The 24,190-nt window shown below is 35.5% G+C and overlaps 1 protein-coding gene across 4 annotated transcripts in view; it reads left to right on the forward strand.

Moving 5' to 3' along the window:
- The window catches only part of DENND4A (DENN domain containing 4A), a 57,444-nt gene that overhangs the window by 15,165 nt on the left and 18,089 nt on the right, over positions 1 to 24,190 (forward strand). For 2 of the 4 annotated variants that reach the window (XM_062584116.1, XM_062584114.1), the window contains exons 5-19: positions 618 to 687; positions 2,253 to 2,422; positions 3,134 to 3,375; positions 5,767 to 5,833; positions 10,178 to 10,236; positions 10,901 to 11,045; positions 11,640 to 11,815; positions 13,982 to 14,082; positions 14,527 to 14,745; positions 14,978 to 15,123; positions 21,071 to 21,204; positions 22,080 to 22,215; positions 22,823 to 23,029; positions 23,140 to 23,268; positions 23,541 to 23,685. In XM_062584116.1, the coding sequence (XP_062440100.1) occupies positions 618 to 687; positions 2,253 to 2,422; positions 3,134 to 3,375; positions 5,767 to 5,833; positions 10,178 to 10,236; positions 10,901 to 11,045; positions 11,640 to 11,815; positions 13,982 to 14,082; positions 14,527 to 14,745; positions 14,978 to 15,123; positions 21,071 to 21,204; positions 22,080 to 22,215; positions 22,823 to 23,029; positions 23,140 to 23,268; positions 23,541 to 23,685 (2,146 nt within the window). The remainder of the gene's footprint in view (positions 1 to 617; positions 688 to 2,252; positions 2,423 to 3,133; positions 3,376 to 5,766; positions 5,834 to 10,177; positions 10,237 to 10,900; positions 11,046 to 11,639; positions 11,816 to 13,981; positions 14,083 to 14,526; positions 14,746 to 14,977; positions 15,124 to 21,070; positions 21,205 to 22,079; positions 22,216 to 22,822; positions 23,030 to 23,139; positions 23,269 to 23,540; positions 23,686 to 24,190) is intronic. The other 2 variants (XM_062584117.1, XM_062584115.1) reach the window with 2 other exon arrangements.

Genomic DNA, 24,190 nt, shown 5'->3' on the forward strand with positions numbered 1-24,190 from the left:
TTCTGGGACCTTCCTGTTTTCTTTATTTGCATGTCCAGGAATTGAGAACTTACAAAAATGTTATCAATACCAGAAAGGAAATTGTTGTTTAGAAGTTGCAAAACTATGACATAATGCTGAAATGCTTCACAGAAGATCAATTAGGCTTCAAGATTAGCATGATTAAAATAAAAATACTGGCACAGAAAAGGGAATTATTAGGAGGTGTGTGTCTGTGTAAGCCAGAAGTTTAACAAGATGTAAAAAGATTTAAATGTAAATATGGATAACAGTTGTACTTGGAGTTCTAAAGTTATTTTAGCAGATTTTTTGGAGAAGAATTTATAGATCTTGTGCTTTGGTCTATAAACAAATTCAGTCTTAGAGGTCAGACTGAGGCCTACCGTGGATTGGCTATTGCAAAGCAAACATTAGGACTTTTCTTTCAGTTAGCTGTTTGTGGCCACTGTCAGAAAGGATACTGTATCAGACCCCAATTCCTGCAACTTAATGTTCCACATCTTTGTATGTATGTTACAATATTTTTGCAGATAAAGAAATTTTTTTTCCAAATCTCTTTTGTTACATCCTTCTATTATACTTTGTCAAGTAATCCAGTAATTACTTTTGTTTTACAGTGGGGCTCAGCAGTATATTTATGTTATAAAAAGTCTGTGGCAAAAACCAACACCATATCATATAAAGCTGGTATGTAACTACCATTTAGCTTTTTTAATCTTCAGTTAAAGATGTGCAAGCTTATTTGTAATGTACATTAGAATTATTTGAACACAGACACTGTCCTGACATTATCTAAAAATCAATCTTCCCCTGAAGATCCCTCTTAAAATACTGTCCTAGAGTAAGCCTTAGAATTGTCATGACTCTTTATCTTAATTTGCCTGTAATTGAAAGCTCAGTTGCTTTTTTTGGTAGGTTTCTACAAGCCTGTATGTCTCCCACCCTTGTTGTTACTACTGGTAACTGACTGTCATGGATGTATTTATGTAGTGAAGAAAATACTTTACCATGGAAATTATTCAATATATTTTTGTGATCACTTTAAGAAACATTTCAAATAATACTGTGGACTTCTTCAGTGCATTAAACAGGGGATTAAGCTCTCTAAAGTATTTTTGGATTGTGTATCATTTTTATTGTTTTGTTTATCAGACAGGAGTGGATTCACTGTGGATCTGATGAAACATGGGCTTTTAAAACCCTTGGTTTCATTTGAGTGTAAATCATGAGTATGAATCAGACTTAAATTTTAGTGCACTTGTATTCTTCTGGGACAGCTGCTTTCTGTAAACAACAGTTGTTCAGCTGTGGCTGAAAGGTGCCTAGTAAGTTTGTAAACAAATAAAAATTAAAAATGCCACCTCTGGTAGTAATTTGCACAAATTCTTGCTGCTTGAAAGACCATCCTTTTTGATTATCAGTTCATACTGTTTACTAATATTTCATAGAATCACAGAGTAGCTGAGGTTGGAAGTGACCTCTGGAGATCATCTGGTCCAACATCTGCTGCTCACTTTCACTGCATACATTCCCCCCCCCCACCCCCCCCAAATTTGCAGTCCCCTAGATTGTATGTTTGTAGCAATATATCCTTTCTTACTGCCAATGTAATTGAAGAGTTATATATTAAGAGCCTTTACTTCAGAACTTTGTGCTCTATGACTATGTTTAAAATTGTCTAAAACATTAGTCTGATACCACATAAGCTGACTCTTCAACTGAGTTGGATCAGCATAATTAATTGGTTCAGTTCTATAGATCTCCAGAAAATATGTTGGATCAAACGTTTCCATTATCACATTTTTCTGGAAATTTTTCGTTGGCAAAACTGATTCATGTCATGATAAAAGCATCAGTCTTATTTCTCAATTTTTCAGATTAATGGTTTTTTTACTAAATTTTAAATTTTTAATCATACTAGTGATGAATGTGAACTAATATAATAATAACTATGATGCACATAGCCTGTGAACAGAAAAAGAGAAAATAGTTATGAATAGGTTCTAGAGTAGGAATTAAGAATTGAGTGCTGGGATTCTAAGCCAGTGGTTTCCCTTTGGACATTAGGGAGCATGCTACCCCTTTCCGGATGTACTTTCGGCATGATGATTTACAATTTTTCTTTACTGATCTCCTGAAATGAGTATATGCCCATATACATTTTTTATGGGTGTGCTTTTATGGAATGAGTTGATACAAATTGGCTTCCGCTATTACTTCCGTAACTGCTTATTTACAACTTGCCTTTATAGGTTTAATATGCAGATATCCAGAAGAAGATTATGAGTCATTCCCATTACCAGAATCTGTGCCTCTCTTTTGTCTGCCTATGGGTGCAACAATTGAATGTTGGCCATCTAACAGTAAATATCCCCTGCCAGTTTTTTCTACATTTGTACTAACTGGAGCTTCTGCAGAAAAGGTATCTAAAAGCTTTACAAAGACACAGATATTTATCATGCATAAAGTGAATTAAACAACAAAAGAAATTGGTTGCATATCTGTTTGGAACAATGATAGTGGGTATGTTTGTAGCCAAACATGAATATATTCATTTTGGCTGCATTGAAAGACTATTAAAGTGAAAGGTGACTTGCATTTATTTCACTGCTGGGCTGTTGATTGTACAAACTCGTCCTCCTTTGCTTTCCTATCTTGTTAGCTCTGTGAAATTACAGAGCTTTAAAAAAGAAAAATGTAGTATACTTGTATGTACATGTAGTCAGGATTTTTTTTTTTAACGAACATGTAAATAGCTTTGCAAGCATATACTTGTCCTATAAAGTTCATACAATTTCGGAGGAATACTGCTTTGAGTTGCCTACAAAGGAATCCTAAAATAGCTTAAAAGGCAATTCTAGAAGCAATTGACTGTAGTTCTACTCTGTATAATCATTATTTTTCTGTCTCATTTAAATTATTTCTTAAATTACTCTTATGGCTTTAAGAATTTTAAATAAATAATAGATTGTCTGGATTTTCACAGCTATAAGAATGTTACTGAAAAAGATGATGCATTAATTTAGCTTTCTAGTCAATAACATAGACTTGATTTCCTTGCTGGTTTGGGGTTTGTTAGGTTACTTTGAAGATTTAGGCCACTGTATTCACTTTAAACTATTTTTTTTTCCAGGTATATGGTGCTGCTATTCAGTTTTATGAGCTGTATCCTGAAGAGAATCTGACTGAGAAACAAAAATCTCAACTAGGATTAGCAGCTGGTGTCGAGGGCAAGTCAGATGCATGCAGAACAGTTCAGACAAACAAATGTATCTGCCTGCTCTCTCACTGGCCTTTCTTTGATGCTTTCAAGAAGTTTCTTACCTTTCTATATCGTTACTCCATTTCTGGTCCACATGTTCTACCCATTGAGAAGTAAGTAATTTCAAAGAACTCTTGATAGTCACTTCAGTTGTTGCGAATGCTTTGTTACTTGCAACTTTCCTACAATATCCTTTTGCTTTTAGGCATTTGATATTTAATGCAATGATTACACTTGATCAGGCACTTCTCTCTGTTTGGCAAATGTATCTGTTTTTATGTACTTTCTGAAAAAGCCTAGATTTTTTTTTTTATAGTTGTGAACTAAGTGCTTGCAAAGATAACTCAAAAAAAATTTTTTTAATAGCTTTAAACTCTTAAGAATGATGATTAGTAACAGGATTATATACCCTCTCTTACAGTACTACATAAGAAAAAGTTGGGAGAATATGTTTAGTTTTGCATTTTGTTTCCAAATGCTTCTTTACTGTGTAGCGAGAGATAAAGCAAATTCAGTTTGAATTATGTTATACTAGTAATCTTGCACTACTTCTGATGAATAATCTAATTTGTTTGAGACAAAGAGTAAGCTCCATTTCAAAATGTAAAATAAATCCTCATATACAAGCAGCGATTGATATCTCTAACAGATGTGAAATACCATTTAATATTTAACTAACAGAAACCTGCTAATACATCAGATTTCAAAGTCAGTATTTGCTTTTTTATATGATACTATCATGCTTTTTATTGAACTTTAAAGTAAAAGTCTCAAAAGTTTATATTGAAGATTAAGCATTTTTTATGATAACTTATCAGCTTATTTTTCTACTCCATATCTACTACATTTTTTAAGAAATTATCAGTGTAAACTTCCAATAATGAAATGGTGAATGTTTCTTAAAAACTGATGGTCATTTTTGTGAATTTCTCAGAAATGAATAGAATAAGAAGTAAATGCTTTATTGATTTTTTTTATTTATTTTTATGCAATTTTTTGTTTATTCTGATTTCTTGGAATTGGAGAATGACAAGTTGATCCACTGTAGATAATTTTGGTGTTGCTATACTGCTTTACACAAAGTTAATGTAGGGTGTGTTCTTGTTTCTTCAGCTATTTCAATGGCCATTTAGAATAGAATAAAATTTATTTAAATAATTTCTCTTACCATTACCAGAAAGTAGAATTATTAACCATTATCTCAGACCCACAAGCCCTGTTGCAAACATGCACACATGCCTTGAAATAAGACCATGGTTGGAACACTTTCAGTCAGCCCTGCTTCTGCAAGCAGCAGATCTTTCCCTTAATAGTTGCTGCTTGCTTTCATATTTCTGCCACTATCATCATGCACTGATTTATTTATTTATTCATTTTTAAGACAAAACCCCAGATCGGTTGTCAACGTGATTCCTTTCCTGTTCTCATGCACGGACACTGATGCTGAATCAAGGGAGGCCAGTGGCAGGGGGACAAGACTGCTTCTTTTGTCAGTAGTTCTGACTGATGCCACTTATGTGTTTGTAGACCTGCAGCCTAAGGTTAAGTTTAGTAAAGGCATGCAAAACTGAAAACACAGTATTTTTTTTATATATATATATATATATCTGTATCTCATGTCATAATGTGCTGCTACATTGAAATGTACGTATGAAATAGCTGTAAATCAGAAGTGTGTTATATGAGTCTTCTGTATAAATCTTAATGCTTATTTGTGAAATTCTTCAAAAGTTTGTTGATGGAAATGTGTGCTAATAATAGTAAGAGTTGCAGAAAATAGTGTGCGCTGTGGCATATGGACTAGGCAGATTTCTTATTGCTTACTGACTTTATACTGACTGAATATAGTTTCTTTTCAAATGAAAATGTGTCTTATGTAGAACTACCACAAAGGCTTTTGGAGTATTTATTTGTTCAAGCAGTTCATAAAAGTAAAAGTTGGACAAGTTTTGATTTCTAAAGCATTTATATTTGTGGGTTTGTACTACATAGAAAAACCTGATTCTCCCATTTTTTGATCAATAATCTTATGTATCATTTTGCATTTGAAGATAGGCATGTGCAGAAAATAAATTAACAAAATGCCTCTCCCAGATTCTACTCATCTATGAATATTTTTGCAAGTAACTTCAGTTGATAGTGTCTGAGCTATAGTGCTACTGCCAGTCAGTCTCTGAAGAATGATTGTAAAACAGCATTGTGACAGTGAAACTTCACTATTTCTACTTTAAAAATTTTATAAAAAGATTCTTTGTCATTTGTCAACCTTGCAGAGCAAGCCTGCAGTCTGAACGATAATCTAGTCTACCATTTTGTTTGCTGCTACTAGAAAAACAGGGCCTGGAGACTACATTATCTCCTGTAGGGTTTTGGGGCTGTTCCTTTACTTTGTCTTCTGAATAAGTATGCACCATTTTTATGTAATCACTGCAGCAATTTTGTCTTGAGGCAAAGTAGTTTAAGCCTATAGTTTCTATTAAATCAGTATTTTCTCTTCCTTTTAGACATATTTCCCATTTCATGCATAAAGTTCCCTTTCCATCCCCTCAGAGGCCAAGAATTCTAGTTCAGGTAAGTATAAATTTCTTCTTGTATAGCTATATGTCTTGAGTGACAGCAAATTTGCTGTTAAGCAGTTTAATGAATGGAAAATGATCTTTTCTTAATGTGCCAAATGTTCAGGTATTTTTTTTTATATTCAGGATTCTTTTCCTACTAACTTTTATACCTCTCTGCTTCTAATTTAGTTTAGGACTTCATAAGTTATTACAAGATACTGTTTAGTATATTACAAGATACCTTTTAGTATCCATAGAACTGAAATATTTTTTAGAGTATATGGAAATTAATGAAAAGATTGCACCAATTGGCATCTGTTTGATTCTGCAATTGCTTTTGAAATGTGCTACTGTATAAAAACTGAGTGTAAAAAATTTTTAAACCAGATGTGGAGAGTATATTATTCACGGTTACCCTTACTCCCAAAGAGCTTCATCTGTCTTGTACATAACATATAGTTCTTACTGACAACTACAAGAGTCATGCGCATTCAATAGAGACACAATTTATCAAATATATGACTGTTACTGTGTCCTGCCTACAAAATTTAGCAGAGTTTACCTTGTGTGAGTAAAACAATACAAAATATGAGAACTGGGTTACCTGTCATTTGAAACTTCAGCCATGGAGACTACTGGTAGGAGAGAGGAAGTCTCTATCTTGCAGACTTCTGAAGTGTTATTAATTTTCCCCTCTCCTAACTAAGAGGCAAAACAAGTAGAGACATGTTAAATTTTATTGTTGAAAGAAGACTGATGTCTTTTCTACTTACGGTTATTCAATCAATCCTGTGGTTTTGAACAAGTTGTTACAAAATGATATGTTACTCTACATTACTACTAATGTAAAATAAAATATAGAGTCCTGTGCGGTCTTCAGTCTTTGTGTGGTACCCCCTCTGTTAGGGGAAGTCTTTCAGAGTAAATAAAATATTGGGTTATGTCTTTATACTGTGTATTAAATATTAATAAGATTCTTCTTAGGCATTTGGAAGTCTAGTAAGTGAATGATTTTTGCCATTACTGAAAAAGATTTGGATAACATTTATACTGAAAATGTATCTGACACTTGTCACTTCTGTAACGATTTTAAAGCTCAATTCAAAACCCACTGTGTGAATCCTAGTTTTTCTGTGTATTCACCTTCAACAAAATATATATGCTAGAGACTAAACACAAATTGATACAGAAGTATAAGTGAATTTAGAGAAAAATATTTGACGTTTTAGTCTGAATGTTTAGAAAACTATCAAAATATATATTGGTGTATATTCTGGAATAGTCTGAGCACCTTAGGTGAATAAAGTGAAATTATAAGTCTATATGACACTGTATAATAAAAGATTACTTTCAGAAAGCTATTATGTGTCAAGTTATACAGCTAGTAGTACAGCTGTACTAATTGATAATTAGTACAAGTGATTGATACACAGCTTTTAAGGTCAGCAGTGACTGTTGAGGTCTACAAATAAATTGCTGATGCTACCAAGCTGGGAGGAGTGGCTGACACCCCTGAGGGCTGTGCTGCCGTTCAGAGAGACCTGGACAGGCTGGAGAGCTGGGCAGAGAGGAACCTCATGAGGTTCAACAAGGTCAAGTGCAGAGCCCTGCACCTGGGGAAAACTAACCCTAGGCACCAGTACAAGCTGGGGGCTGACCTGCTGGAGAGCAGCTCTGCAGAGAAGGACCTGGGAGTGCTGGTGGATGACAAGCTGACCATGAGCCAGCAATGTGCCCTTGTGGCCAAGAAAACCAATGATCTTCTGGGGTGCAGTGGGAAGACTGTTGCCAGCAGGTGGAGGGAGGTGATCCTGCCCCTCTCCTCAGCCCTGGTGAGGCCTCATCTCGAGTACTGTGTCCAGTTCTGGGCTCCCCACTACAAGAGAGACATAGTGCTACTGGAGAGAGTCCAGCGGAGGGCTATGAAGATGATCAGAGGGCTGGAGCATCTGCCCTGTGAGGAACGGCTGCGAGAGCTGGGCCTCTTCAGCCTGGGGAAGAGAAGCCTGAGGGGGGATCTGATCAATGTGTACAAGTACCTGAAGGGAGGGTGTCACGGGGACAGGGACAAACTCTTTTCAGTTGTCCCAGGTGACAGGACAGGAGGCAATGGGCAGAAATTGAAGCACAGGAAGTTCCTCCTGAACGTGCGGGGGAATTTCTTCCCTGTGAGAGTGACGGAGCACTGGAACAGGTTGCCCAGAGAGGTTGTGGAGTCTCCTTCTCTGGAGATATTCAAGGCCCGCCTGGATGCAACCCTGTCTACCATGCTCTAGGGGATCCTGCTGAGGATGGAGGTTGGACTAGGTGATCTCCAGAGGTCCCTTCCAACCTTACTGATTTTATGATTCTGTGAAATAAATACTTCCTTAAGGCTGCCTCAGGGGACTTCTGAGTTATTAGTGTTTGATATTGCACTGAACAAAAACACAGGTGATTTTCACCTGAGATATTTTTTCCAAAAATAATGTGAGGAAACCTTTATCTCTTTGAAAATTAGAAGCTTTAAGGATTCTATTTTATTGAGGCAATTGTAATTTCTCATTATTTTTAAAACTGTGGTAGTTTTCAAACTTGGTTAAAAAAGATCTTTCTACTAAGTAATTAGTATAGCAGATTCTTCTGTGTGTCACTGTAGATTTTTTGGAAGTGTGCTTTCTACACATGAGACTTGATCTGTATTAGGAACTGCATGTATGCCATGTCTGTCTAGATGTGTGACCCATTCATCGATCCTTCTTAGCGTCTGTCACAAGTGAGACAGAGCATGTTATGTGTCTAATTTACTATAATTTATTTGAAACTCTTAAACTTTCAGGAGTGTTTCTGATTGCTCGTTTCCAGCTGTCGTCATTTGTTAGGTTGTTTCTGGTCTGAAATCTGCTAGACTCCATTCTTGCTGTCCTACACCTTATAGTACAGATGTTTCTGTTCTAATGATATATTCACAGGCTGCTGACTTCAGGAGCACCTCCTGTAACGCATGTCCTCATCTGAAGAACGAGGGCAGTGGGTGGCTCATCTGCTTAAGGGAGACATGTACTGTGAACAGATACCTGATTGTGTTTATTTGCTTTTGCTGGAATACAAGTTGTAGGACATCAGGCTAATGCCTACTACAGGAGTAGTTTACGAAGGTTACCTCAGGCTGAGAAAACGGGTTCTTGGAATTCTTTCACTGAACAAGCTGATGGTTGTAGATGTCACAAGGTGACTCACTGAGGACAAATCTAATTCATAAAGTGATACGACTGTCTTGTTGTTGAAGCTAAATGAAGCATATACCAGTTAAATTCTGGTGTATGAAATATGCAGGAATGTAACATTCCATTGCAGTGGACTCTTGTTAACATTATGACTGTTGTGCCTGTCTAGGCACAGCATTAGGTAACTTGGTGCTTCAGCATTTGTGTTGCTAGTTCATCTCATGTTTCTGACTTGTGTTGTCCACTTACCTGCAGTGGGATCCAAGGAGAAACATATGCAAAAATAAACAATTACTAAAGGATGTCTGAGCTTGCAGTGTGGTTGTCCAAGTTCCTGTGACTTAGTAAATTACTGTTATTGCTTGCGTATATGCTTATACATTATGGATAGAAAATGCATGACCACTTGAGTTAGCAAAGACGATTAAGCTAACCTATATCTTGTTACCTTGGATTTACTGTGGGCTGAAAATGTGTCAGCTGAACTGCGATAAATTGATTGCATATCTGCACCTTTGTACTCATTAGACTCCTATTCATGTTGAATGTATGAGTGATTTCTCTTGATGTCAAATCATTGCAAGGAAGAAACATGCATTAATAAGATCTTAATCTAGATCTTCAATTAATGGAAATTTCAAGGAGTCTATCAAAGCTGAGCTGAGCAGGTTTTACCAGCTAAGTCTAATTCTCTTGTCTTCTGAAGAAAATGTTACTTTACAGTCTGCTATTTTTCTCCTTCATGCATTTCCTCTATACCCCTCTTCCCCTAAATCTAAAATTAAAAAATAAATTCCTGAGAAGCTGTGCATGAACTGAAGAGTCTCACTTCTCTGAAAATACAGAAAGCTTCATTTTCAGAAGTTAGTATATTAGAATTTTTTTGCAGTATTAGCTAGTTTAAATTCAGTTTTATGAGTATGTAGTGTATTCATTCCAACTAAGAAAGGGTTTACTTTGCCTAGTTGTTATTAAAATGTAAGTACCATGTAATGCTATGCTTCATTTTTGTAGTGCTATATACCTGGGCTGTATAAGATTCAATTTAGTTTTAATTTTGTCTTTACATGTTCTTTGCTATTTTTTGTGGTTTCTGATAAATATTTACAAGTTCAGAATCAAAAGAATATATTTGAAAATCTTTTTTTTAGCTGTCTCCACACGATAACCTGATTCTTAGCCAACCTGTGTCATCACCTCTTCCACTGAGGCAAGTAGAAGTATATTCTCCTTAATTGTGAAATGTACTCTGACTTAAATTGCTGAAAATATATGATGTCTTGAATTGTAATTGTGCGAATTAAACTTCCTTGTCTGGTTTATTTCGTAGTTAAATTTTATTTTCAGATATATTATGTGATTGCACCTGTACCCTGACAAAGACATATTTAATTACATTATTTGTGTTCTTTGAGCTAATCATGGTGGTTCTAAAAGCAAAATGTAGATTGCTGGATCCACTTTGCTAGGAGTTGGTACCCAGGCTCCTTGGATAGCGCAGCTTTTGAATTGCTGGGTAATTTTAAGGAGTTCTGTGGCTATCTTAGCTTTAATGTCTGTGTGCGTGAGAACAGTAAAAGGAACAACACGAATGCAACCCCACTAGAAATTGGTGCTTAAAAAAAAAACGTGTATGTGTATATGTATACGCAAATGGTCTCAAAATAGACTGACTGAACGATCTCAAGGAATCACAGTTAAGGCTGGGAATTAATCATTCTTTACTTAACAGTGAAATGTGCTAAGATGTCTGCCTTGCAGTCATTCTTGAAAGGCATGTGCAGTGTTCATAAAATCCTATGCCTTGTTTTCTATTTTGTTATAGAATGTTTTTTCTGCTCCCTTGTTACTCATTTATGTTTATCCTGTAACAGTGGGGGCAGGTTTTCTACACTGCTTCAGAATCTAGGACCTGAAAATGCAGTAACTCTACTTGTGTTTGCTGTGACGGAACATAAAATTCTCATCCACTCGTTGCGACCTTCTGTCCTTACAAGTGTGACAGAGGCGTTAGTCTCTGTAAGTAATGGTCTCTTAATAATATAGTTGTAAGTGGGGGTAGGGGGGAGTGAATTTTATCGGATAAAATCTAAAACTAGAAGTAGTGCTGTTGGGCTAGAAGATAACTTAAAAACAAGGCTAAAAAGTAAAGATCTCTAATAATAATGCTTCTCTGTGTAGTGCATGAAGAGAGCAGGGAAAAATTAACTGTGTCATTGGTTCTTTGTGCGTAAATACTGTAAATAAGCGTGTTGTCTGGTCATCACAGTGCACTGAAGACAAGTTCCTGAATTTCCCATGTAGAACTGTATCCTGTTCTGTAAAGGCATTTTAGATGTATATTATTTCTGTCATTCTCTCAAAGCATTCTTTGGCTGCCTCTAGTGTATACAATCTACTATACTGAATAGCATTGTTTCTACAACTTGAACTGAAATTTAGAGAAATAAATGCAACTTCCTTTATTTAATAATCAGCCTCTAGGATTTCAGTATTACTACTCTGTTACCTGCCATGTTAAGTAATTTTTAAAGTGGAGTAAATGTTTTTTATATGTAAGTCTATATCTTTATTCATGTTTAACCTATTTTTTTAATCTGTGTATTTTCAAAGATGATATTTCCTTTCCACTGGCCCTGCCCATACATTCCTCTCTGTCCCTTGGCACTGGCAGATGTTTTAAGTGCACCATGCCCTTTCATAGTGGGAATTGATTCAAGATACTTTGATCTCTATGACCCTCCACCAGATGTTAGCTGTGTTGACCTAGATACCAATACAATTTCTCAGTAAGTATTTATTAATGATTCTATTGAGCTTTTTTTTTTTCCTATTTTCAAAGGCAAAACAGCCTTTTGGTCAAGCTTTTTCTGTTGCTGTTTAACCTCTAAACTTTTTTAAACAACTGAACTTTATATTATATCTTCTCTTTTGAAATGAGGATGCTGGAAAAAATAGCTCTTTTATTTTTCAGTCCGACACTGTGGAGTGGAGTTACAATCTTCATTGAGTAGTGTTGCCTTCTATTGCTTTATTTTAAAAACTTACTGTACAAATTAGCATGTTTCCTGGATTAGCCATAATGTCACTTTTTGTTAGTTCGCTGATCAGTTTTTGTAGTGTTGAAGAAATTATTGTGGCTTCATGTGGGGATCTATTCAAAAATGTGAACAGTGAAATTATACTTCATACATGGACAAGAATGCTAAGTTAGAGACATAAGCTTTCGTGAAGGAGTCTCAAATAAAACTTGGAATCGTTCCATCATTTGCAAACCAAAATAATAGCAATATAGTATGTCTCCTTCAGAACTGTATGAAGCATTGCATTTTTATGTACTACTAGTTACCAGTATCAAACAGGCTAGCAAGGGATAGCAGCAAACATTATTAAACCCACTGAGGTACGGTATCAACAGCCAATTACAGGAGTTTGGCAACACAAGGAAAATATAAATGTAGCTTTTTTCCTCAGTAATTTTACCCGAAGAAAAGATTGGAATGAAAACCACAAACTTACAGATCAACTGTTCCATGTCTTGAATTGGGATGAGATGTAATGTGTGCAAACTGCAACACAGGAAATTCCATTCAAACATAAGAAAACAATTTTTAACTGCGAGGGTGGTTGCACCCTGGAACAGGTTGCCCATGGATATTGTGGAGTCTCCATCCTTGGAGATACTCAACACACAACTGGTCCTGGGCATCCTGCTCTAGCTGAACCTGCTTTAGCAGGGGTTGGACCAGACAATCTCCAGAGGCCCATTCCAGCACTTCCTGTTCTGTGATTCTGTGAAGAGATGTTTCCAAGTCAATGTTCTTACAATATTCAAAACTATTGTTTATTCTGTTGTGATGATGTGATATAAAAAACAGTTAAATAAGATTTTGAACGCCAAGATTAAAAAAAATTCAAAACTAATTAGATTTATATTTCAGCATAATGTTTAATATACTCAAGTAGTATATACTTAATATACTTTTGTATTCTCAAAGTCTTTGGCCTATTTTTAGTATCATACTTCTGTTGGCAGCAGTTTTTTAGCATCATTCTGTTTAAAAACTTAAGGCATTCATTTTTTTTTCCCTCTCTAAACTTTCTTATTTTTATGGGTTCATTTGTTTCAGTAATTCCATATGGATTTAGAGATTGATTTTGTGCATTGAGTATTTGTAAATAGAAATTTTTTATTAAGGAGTTTATGTAGATACTAGATTTGTAGAGCAATTCTAAAGTTGTTGGCAACTAGTTCAAACTGGACTATGACAACTTGAGGTTTGGTTTTGGCACTTTGGTTAAGAGGAACATCATTTTTTTTAGCATTTCTTTTGTTACTTATTTAATTAGCTTTATATTCATTAATAAAACTTCCTGTTTCCAGCTATTTCTGTATTGATACTGCTTTTAGGTAGTTTCTTACATGTTTTCCTTAGAACAAATTAATTCTACTGCATTATATGGAAACTTATTAGCAAAAGTATCAGACGTAGTTACAATTTTTACCATTTTGTGACTGATGGTCTTGAGGCTTGCTGGTGTTCCCTCGGTTGACAGAGAACTGTGTAATGTTTTTCATTATGATAGCAATATATTTAAGTCCAGATCAATCTGCACTACATACAAAGCAGTTACCATATCAAGTGTTTTTCTGAGTTGCAGCAGCATTCTGGTTATTTCCATCCTATTTTAATTTTAACTTTGAAAGTATTGTCTTTGGTCGTTGTCTGAATAATAGCAGGTGCTTAATATTATTATCCATCTTTTTTATGAGTTAATTGAATTTATTTCAGTGCTAATGAGTGTGGCTGCGTACTTATCCAGAAATATGGGGCTTATTTAGATGACTGTGACCAAATGTCCATGTAGTTAATCAAGGCTTCACTTTTTTCTGGCGGGGTAGAAAAATCTGGACACAGTCCTATGTACTTTTTTTTTTTTTCTTGTTCTTGCAGAATTGGAGATAAGAAAACTGTTGCATGGAAAATCTTGCCAAAGAAACCTTGCAAAAATCTGATGAACACTTTAAGTAATTTATATCAACAACTTGCAGAATGTGAGTGCGGAAGTACAGAATAAGACAGACATTGGGATAGTCTCTGCTTCAATTAACAGATAAATATATTATGTCTCCCACTATACAAAGCATAATAATGTTTCCTACAAAAAAGAAAAATCTTTTAGTTCAGCAATTAGAGGTCACGTTGGGCCTTTGGGGATAGAGAATACTTCCATGTGTATATAATGTATGTATGTGTGCACACAGGTGTGTGTACACACAGTTGTAAAAGGTAAATGTAGTTTGCTTTTTGTGCAGAGATAAATGCAATGTGTAATATCAAGCTGAGTTCCTTGTACTTATGATTTAATTTTATAGCTTATTTTAATCTGTTGCAGAACTTAACAGAGCTTGGCAATTAACAAATTAGTAGAATAAAGATAATTATTTTTGTCAATACTGAAAAAATGTGAAACATTATAACACTTCTGTTATTGACAGTGCAACAAAGACCAAGAGAAGATGCATTAATGGAATTAACAATGAATGACTATGACTTTAATTCTGGGAAGAAGTTGCATCTGTTAGATTTGGAGATCCAGGAAGCATTTCTGTGTTTCATGGCCTCAATACTAAAGGGTTACAGGTCTTATCTCAGGCCAATAACAGAGGCACCTTCTGAAACGGCCACAGATGCAAGTTCTCTCTTTGAACTACAAGGTAAACAGTCATAATCTTTTTCTGTGTATATTGATTTACTATTTCAGATTCTCTCCTAAATAAAGAACAAAAGCATTTGCCACATTAGTGTGGTGAATGATGGTAGAAAGGTAAATGCAGAAAAAAATTCAATAGTACTGGACAAAGATGCTGAAAAGATTATTGCGTATCAGAATCTGTGCTGGCTTTTTGGTTTAGGCATTCTTAAATGCTTTTTTATTTCATTTTACAGGTTTCCTCAAAAGTCGAGATCGTTCACACCAGAAGTTCTACACGCTGATGACCAAAACTCAAATGTTCATTCGCTTCATTGAAGAATGTTCTTTTGTCAGTGATAAGGATGCAAGCCTTGCATTTTTTGATGACTGTGTAGATAAAGTATGTATGTTCCGTATGTGTTTTTCACTTATGCCATTGCTTTAATATAGTCCACAGCAGAGCATATTTGCGGGACAACCTTATGCTTCTTTCACTTCCTTTCTTTTTCTAATGACTGGACCCTTCTACTTTCTTTTCTTGTTGAAGCAGAAACTAAAAAGAAGCCTGCATTCTTGACATTTTAAATATAATACTGCAAGAATGAATCAAAACTACTTACCTGTAAGCTTTTGAAATACTAGTGCATAGCAAGAAGTGTATTACTGGGACGGGGACAAATTCTTTTCAGTTGTCCCGTGTAACAGGACAAGAGGCAATGGGCAGAAGTTGAAGCATACGAAGTTCTGCCTGAATGTGAGGGGGAATTTCTTCACTGTGAGAGTGACGGAGCACTGGACCAGGTTGCCCAGAGAGGTTGTAGAGTCTCCTTCTCTGGAGATATTCAAGGCCCACCTGGATGCAACCCTGTCTAACATGCTCTAGGTGACCCTGCTGAGGATGGAGGTTGGACTAGGTGATCTCCAGAGGTCCCTTCCACCCTTAGTGATTCTATGAATCTATGACTCTAAAGAAGCAAGTTCAAGGTTCTTTAGTGCAGAATTACAGATAGAATTACAAGCATTTGTTTCTGTAGAATGTGTAATATTTTATGCAGCAGTTAGGACTGGGTATGATGAGCAGTACACTAACTGATAAAATTCAATCTTGTTACATCTTAATTGTTATAAATAGGAATTTACTTGATTTTTTTTTGACAATGTACTGTCCAATTCTTTCTGTTAATGGCTTTTGAATGACTTTCTAAGTTGCAGAATTATACTTGGAAGCAAATAATTAAAACATGATTTTTTTTATCAATTCTTTTTTCATTGATGCTGTATTTGCCATTGTAAATCCTTTCAATACAGCATTTACGTTATTCTCTTGGATAAGTGTATTTTCTAGTGATTTTGCTATCAAATGTTGGATATGGATTGGATGCATTCTCTTAAGTTAGCAAGATTCCTTTTGATGTGTCCGGTACAACCTTTGCCTAAGCTGATGCTTCTTTTTCTGAGTGATTTTAATCTGCCATCATTTTCCTGTGTTGCAGTAACAGTATACTTTGCGGTCTGTCACCATGCTGTTTTCCCTCCTGTAATTGGAAGGAAAGGCAGTCGTCAAGGATTATACAACAACGCGAGTGGAAGTGGTGCATGATCACGAATGGTGTTTTTCATTAAATAAGCTTAGAACTTCTAAGTAGACTGCTGGCTGGAGCTCACAGCAGTAGGTCATAGTTAAATCTAGAATACTGGATTTCCCAGTTCAAAGTAGACTTATAGTTGAAAGTATTTTGTGGAAGTACTTACCTCTGAGATTTTTAAAAATTTGAAGATACTTACATGGAAGGTCCAAATTAGTAAAGTATTGAGCGTTGTCAGGAGCTTTTTTTTTTTTTTGTTTTTTTTTTTTTTTTTTTTTTTTTTTTAAACCATGTTACAGGGTTAGGTCAAGCAATGAACTTTCTAAAACTCATGATATTTCCAAAGAGGATCTACAAAACTGTTTGAGGCTGGCTGACAAATTCTGTTTTGTATTAGTTCTGGGTTGGTGGGGTTTTTTTGGTTTTTTGTTTTTTTCTTTTTTTTTTAGAATAACTAAACTGAAATCCATAGTCTTATATCACTGGTTGTACTGTAACATGAAAGAAGTTTTTATGAATTTAGTAAGAAATTCTAGACCTACTTTTCATCATACTAGTTACCTGGAACATTCTATTCTTGGACACTGATGTTTAAGTAATGCATCTGTTGTCTAGGATTTCCTGTAAAGTAGGTCACCTGCTGTTCGTTCCACAGGAATTAGCACTGAAGACTACTAAAATCCTTATTTACAGGCAGTAAAATGTAGGAGAGCTAAAATAAGTAGATATTTTGAAAACAAATACGAAAGCAATTAGCTTTAAGTTTGGCATAAATATAAAAGCATGGTCTAATGTTATGTAATGCTCTTTATAGCTTTAGCTAGCTTCAGTATTTTATTAGTAGTAGTTTTTGAAAAGGTGCTTCACAGTGGTAAAGCATCAGTTGCAAGTATCTGTGGGTTGTAAATTGATTTAATTACTAACAGTTCTGTAAGACATCTGCCTCATTGTATTTACAGTTCAGTAAAAAATATTTAGCATATAGCACTTCGTTATATGCCAATTCATGTTTAAAAAAATGGGAAGTCTTGTAGACAGGGATATACTCCAGTGGCTACACACTACTAAGCAATACTTAGTTGTCCTTGCATTGCGAGTTATGTGTATGCTTAATGCTTAGTAAGGCTTTTATTCAGAATGTGGCAACTGAATAAGTACCAAATTTTCTGTGATGTTTCATTTTATGGAATGATTTGAGGACATTGAAATTTTGCCAGAAAGATATTTCGCTGGGGAACTGAAACAGTAGGGGGGGATTTTCGTTTTTTTTGTTGTTGTTTTTTTTAAGTGATACTTAAGTTGGGCACTGTGAAGACTGCACATAATCTCTGCATCTGTTCAGGGCTTTCACCTTTTCTAGAAGGTTAAGTATCAGGTCATGCCACTGAAGCAGAGACTCATTTGTTCTAATGCAGTTATTTTGCTAGTTGATGCTATGGGCAGTTTCTTTCCAATATAAAAATGCTCATGACAATGCTATGAGAATAGATCTTGCAAAACATATTTGTACTTCTTTAACTTCTATTTCTCTGATACGAGGATTTATATCAGTTTTAAGGGGGCACTTCTATGCCACTGCTAAATGTGGGGAAGCTGAGATACTGAAATTATTACACGTTTAGGATTTGCCATGGGTTTGGAATTACTTATGAAGCTAGGATTTCATTGACATGAGGATGTGGATTCTCATGTGGGAGTTCTTTGGACTACGTTTACTTCATCTTTCTTTTCTTTTTTTTTTCCCTGATTTCTTTTTCCTGATAGTGTTTGTAGAGCAACATAAAAAGTCAAAGTACTAAAATATGACAAGGAATGTCATAAGAACTAGAGTTTTAGACAAGATGCTCTGCCTTGATGAAGAAATCTATGCATGTGATTTAATTTGGAAGATTCCAATACTCTGGTTTCTTAGGTGAACCAGTACCTGGAAGGGTATGCATGTGATGTCATGGATTGAATGATGCTAGAACACTTTCTTAAGGATAGTTATAAGCTGCTGGGTTGAGACAAATTCTTAGTTATTAGTTATCTGGAAAATATAATCTAAGACATGCCTCAAATAGCTTTTAAGAATACTTTAAGTTGAAATCTCTCCTGCATGTTGTTTTATCCTAGACAGCAGCTGTAGAAATTCTTAATTGATTATTCATTTTGTCTGCTGAGAGACATGGCTTAATTCTCTCGCAAGTTTCCATTTTTTCTACGAATTCAGAAATTCTCAACCTTATTTAAGCCATTGATTTCAATACATTTTAGTACTGAAATTTGTAACTGTGGGCTTTTTACCTTCTCAGAAGGACCTAAATTACCAAATAGTTTCATTTATTTCTACTTTTCAGGAGGCATATGTTCTTGTTACTTGGCTGATTAAATCTGCTAATACTTTCCATCTGTCTCATGCAGTAAAGTGCATAATTAAGAGCACCTCTCTATGTTTATCAAATTATAAATGCTTAAGAATTCTACTGAAACTGCTTGATACGCTTCCACATCACTAGGGGGAGAGAACTGTGGAAGATGCTTCTTTTTGTACATGAATCTTCTGATGCTAAGCTTTAAGGCATGAAGAACAAGCATTCCTGGATTCCACAGGCTGCTCATTTTTGTTTCATTCAAATAATGTACTACTTGGCTCTAGCTTGGTTTCCTTTTCATCAGAGGACTATTTGGTGGAAGAAAAAAACATTTTTTGGATTAGTTTTTTTCAAAGGTAGACTTCTAGTCACTGAAGGTTTTAGTTGACTTGTGTTTGAATGAGTTCATGATTCTGGGGAGCTGATGGTGGGAGTTTAACCCTAGTCTTGAGTTAGACCAGTTGCTATATCTGATATACCAATTTCAAAAGAGTTCTAATGAGTAGTAATCAAATGTCTGACTGCAATTTCATTGTTTGTCCTACGGTGTTACCCACAATCTATTTTAGATGCTGACCAAAATAGCGTTGTTCTGTTTTTACCACCCTCTAAGCTTGAGGGCTTTTCACAGCTAAAACCAAGTCTAGTTGCTGCTGGAAGCTTCCGGTTTGGTTTTCATGTCCCTTCACTCATTAGTCTCTTCACAGCGAGTAATCATGCTCTGCCTTCCTGGAAGGTGGTGTCTCTAGGTCCACCATGTAACTTGTGACTGCTGCCCATGCAGAAGGCTTGTATGATAGTTTGCTTGGCATTTTGATCTCTTCTGATCAGCACTTTTCCATTTAAAATGCATTTAATCTTAATATGCTTCTCTTAGCTTTAACATATAAGCAGCTGTTATTAGTCATCTTCTTTATCCTTTTCTCTTCTTTCCCCACTTCTCTGTTCTTTTTCCCCTTAAGAATTAGGTTTATTCTTGGTCATTTTGGAGATCTGGTTTACAAAACAACCCCTGTAAAGAGTTTCTTTGGAACAGCTTGGGTGATATCTCACTATAGAACAAATGACAAGCTCAACTAGTGCATTGTGAAGCACTTGAGAAAAAAGGACCTGGAACTTCCACAGAACTTCAGTTGTGAATGCGACAATGTACACTTTTCTCTATTGATAATCCAGTTATTAGAGCAGGAAGACAGTAATTGTCACTTTGCCAGAAGAGAGCAAGATGACCATTTAAACAATGCTGAAAAATGAAACTGTAACAGTATCTGAGCTGAACACTGGGTCTATAAATACATGAATAAAAATTGTTTTCAGTATGCTAGGAAGGAGACTGGGATTTCTTATGGTACTGGCTCTTAAAATTGGAGAGGTGCCTCATGCTGCAAGCAGAAGCAGCGCAGGAAATGCTTTCAAGGAAATTGTTAGCTTTTCCCACCTGATCTTACGGTTTGACAGAGATTTGTCTGGAGCCTTGGAGCATGTCTCTGCAACAGCCTTTAAACTGTGGCCACTCTGAAAACCTTTCAGAAAATCTTCCTTGGAAGTGCTCTCCAGCCCATAATTTTGCAAAGCACTTTTTCCTCAAGGTAGCATTGCTGTCATTTATCTACCTGGCCTTTCTCTCAACAACAGCAGGCTGATAAAGCAAATATCTAAGTCCAGATTGCCTTACAATCTTCTGGTTTCCACTTTCTGAAGAAAATAACTGTAGTCTTAGTTTATGCTTAATGATAATGAAGGCAGCTTGAAACGATACTGTCACTGAACTGAATTTCTGCCCTAGCCGTGAGCACAGGACCACTAGAATTTGCTGTATTTCACACGCAGCTATCGAGTTATCTGAAAGAGGAGAAAATTGTAAGAGTTGCCCCTCACCCACACCTTTCAGATGACTTTCCCTTGTTAGATAGGTCACGTGCTTTTGTTGTGTTGTTTTATTGAATGTGTGTGTATTTCTGTAATCTCTGCAAAAGTGTTGTCTGCAGATTCTCAATGCATCGGATAATTGGATAAAGTTTACTGTTTCCAATGGTTGAAATGGAGGGAAAAAGATCACAGCTGTCCTTTTTTTATATTAATAAACACAATTGACCTTAGTGCTACATTTTGAAAACAAATTTCTAGAAATGTTTTTATTCAGAAAGATTAGCCTCCATATACCAGCAAATAGGAAATTTAAGTACATCATTTAAATTAAAGTGATTGTCATTTCTGAGTAAAGTTTACAAAAATGATAAAATATTTCTTGTTTTAACTTTGCAAGGCATCCCTGCTTTTAAAATGCAATCCTCTGATGCTCCTGCATCCTTTGCCCTGCTAGACCATACAGTTGTAACAACAGAAAATATCTACTAATATCTACTAACACTAATAACTACTTTTCTTTTTAACATAACTTTTCCAGGTAGATATGGATAAAACTGGGGAAACACGACTTATAGAGCTGGATGAGTCTTACAAGAGTGAGCATACAGTTTTCATAACACCACCTGAGATCCCTCATCTGCCAAATGGTGAAGAACACCCTCTTCAATACAGGTAGTTTCAGGAAACAGTAGGACACCAACCAAAATCATAATTGCTGCCCTTTTGCAGTTTCTAGATTCTTGTAATAGCCATGACGTACATGTTTTTTCTGTACCTTTATTTTGCTTAAGTTAAAAACCTGTATGTAAAAATGCCTGGTGTCAGCTCTTCTAAAGTTTTAATGTTTGTGTGTGTGTTTGTAGATATATACATATACAGAATCAAAAACACCTAATAAAGCCAGCTGTATATTCACAGAACATTGTGCTAGCTGTTGACTTTTTTTTTTTTTAAGTTAAAATTGAAATTAATGGACCCAGTCTGCTGGCCTGTTACTGCTATTACTGTGATAATGATACAAGCTGCAGATGCTTCCTGTTTTGAAGGAGCTAGTGCATCTCAGAATCAGGGAAGACTGGTGTTACTAGTTTAACAATTATGTCTAATGAGACTGTTTTCATTAACTATGAGAAACATTTTAAAACAATTTAATCTTTTGGATAACTTGATATTGTTTGTATTGATTTTTTTTTTTCTTACCATGAACCTGTGTCATGTGATGCTCGCTAGAGACTAATCTACACAGATATTTTTGGATTAACTTAGAACCAATACCAATGCATTTGATGCATTTAATTAAAAGAAATTCTATTAAAGCAAAAATAGTTAAGAATATATGTTGGTTACGCTGAAGTAACAGGTTAAGAGATTCATTTATGCAAACTTGTGCTTATGAAATCATGCAGAGTGTCTAATAAACAACAGTTTCTTTAAAGTTGTTTTTATTTTCTTTGTAGGTTCTAGTGCAATTGATTTTACTTGCAATTATATGCCACGTTTTCTTTGGAGTTGCCTTATAGGGGTTAAATGACACGTTTCTTTTACAGCTACAACGGGTTCCCAGTTCTAAAGCTAGATTTGTTTGAGCGACCTGAAGTATTTCTGACAACACCAAATAACAAACTGTCTTCAAAAGCCAGTAGTCCCAACAGCCCATCACCGATGTTTAGAAGAACTAAACAGGTACTTGCAAGTATTCTTACAGTGTGAGATGTTTTGAAAAGCAACAGATTGCTGCCTTCGTTTTATATTAATCTATCAAGACTTGCTGGCAGTGGCTATGATGTAACTAACCATTCATCACTGAGCAAGTGAATATAGAGTAGCTATGCTCATTTTTCTTCGGATATTTACCTGTGCTTTTTGCACTGTATTGTGCAGGGTCCCTGGGCATAGATTGTCACTTGCTGTGCTGTCTCTGTAGCTTTAGTGTCTTCATGCTCTTTTTTTGTGAGCATAAATTGTTGGGCTTCTACAACTGCTTTTTGATTGCTTTTCACTTTTGAGGGCTGTAAGAGGGCCTCTGACTTTCTTGTGTATTTTGCAAAAAATGCAAATGAAAAGTAATAAACATAACTTATATTTCTTGAAACTTAGGAGGGTGAAATTGTGCAGCAGCAGCAGCTTTTCGTATCCCAGGCCCTGCTTTCATTCTCTCTACTGCTTCAAGGAATGTCATTTTTGTTAGTGTTCTGGCTTGTATAGGTCTGATGATACATGTTCAATTCAAAACATGTAGAAGGTTTATATAATGTAAGTTTACATAAATTGTCGTTATCTTTCTTTATAGGAAATCAAATCTGCACATAAAATTGCTAAGAAGTACTCGTCCATACCTCAACTGTGGTCCAGGTGTTTGTTGCGTCACTGCTATGGTCTTTGGTTTATCTGTCTTCCTGCATATGTCAAAGTATGCCATTCAAAAGTCAGGGCTCTGAGAACTGCATATGATGTGCTACAGAAAATGCATACCAAAAAAATAGATCCTCCTGATGAGGTAAAAGAGCAAGTCTCAAATTCCGGAAACAGACTGCATTTTTTTTGTTGTTGTTGAATGAAGTATATGTTTGAGTAAAGAATCAAAATACTAAAAGTGTGTATTTCTAGGTATGCTACCGAGTGCTCATGCAACTATGTGGACAGTATGGTCAGCCTGTACTGGCTGTGAGAGTTCTTTTCGAAATGCAGAAAGCTGGTGTTGACCCTAATGCCATTACCTATGGCTATTACAATAAGGTAAATATTTTGTAAAAGAAAAAAAAAAACAATGCATCTTTATCTAGGCAAATATAAACAACCAAAAAAATAAGAGGGAGCAATTTGGATTAATTCTGTCATTTCTACTAATGCTAAGAAACACAAGTTAGAATAGTTAATGTCCCTTTTTTCGTAGGGTTAGAAGTCTACTTTATAATTTCAGCATGATATCAAATTTGAATTGAATTTAGTGATTCACTCATGACTGTTTTTTGTGGTGACTTCATTTGACTTTGATATTTCCAAAATAGGCCGTTTTGGAAAGTACCTGGCCTTCAAGCAATCGAGGTGGCTATTTCCTATGGATGAAAATAAGAAATGTTGTTTTAGGAATAGCACAGTTTAAAAGAGCCTTGAAAAAACTACCTGCAAGCACAGCACATACAGCCCCTTCTGGTAGAGTATTCACATGTGTTTTCTTATTGTCGTATTGGTAAGCTAATTATATTTCACATAGTTTTCTGATAAAAACTTTTTTTTAAAACACTTTCACGTATCTTTTTATAAAAACAGATTTTTCTTTTGTCTTTAAATCCCAAATGGTGTGCTATTTATTCATTATATCAGATCTACATGGCAACAAAATATGAACCTGAAATCCATGTGACTTTTGTCCTAGTTCATGTGGTATCCAGTCTTAGGAATGGCAGTAATTGCTATCTAGTATTTTAAAGTACAGCAGAATAGCTAGTAATATGTTTAGTTGTAGTTAACCTTGGCAAAGCTCTAGATTTTATTGTACAAATATGTACTAATAAGTCTTTGCTCTGACATACTGAATAAATATGATGGCCTTATGGCTAAGGTAATTCACCTAGACTCTCAGGAGACTGCAGTCGTCCTTCTGACTCTATCAGTGGCCTCCTGAGTGACCTTGAGCAAACTTACATTATTTCTGTCT

This window comes from Rhea pennata, chromosome 10 (assembly GCF_028389875.1).
Source record: "Rhea pennata isolate bPtePen1 chromosome 10, bPtePen1.pri, whole genome shotgun sequence".
Classification (NCBI taxonomy): domain Eukaryota; kingdom Metazoa; phylum Chordata; class Aves; order Rheiformes; family Rheidae; genus Rhea; species Rhea pennata.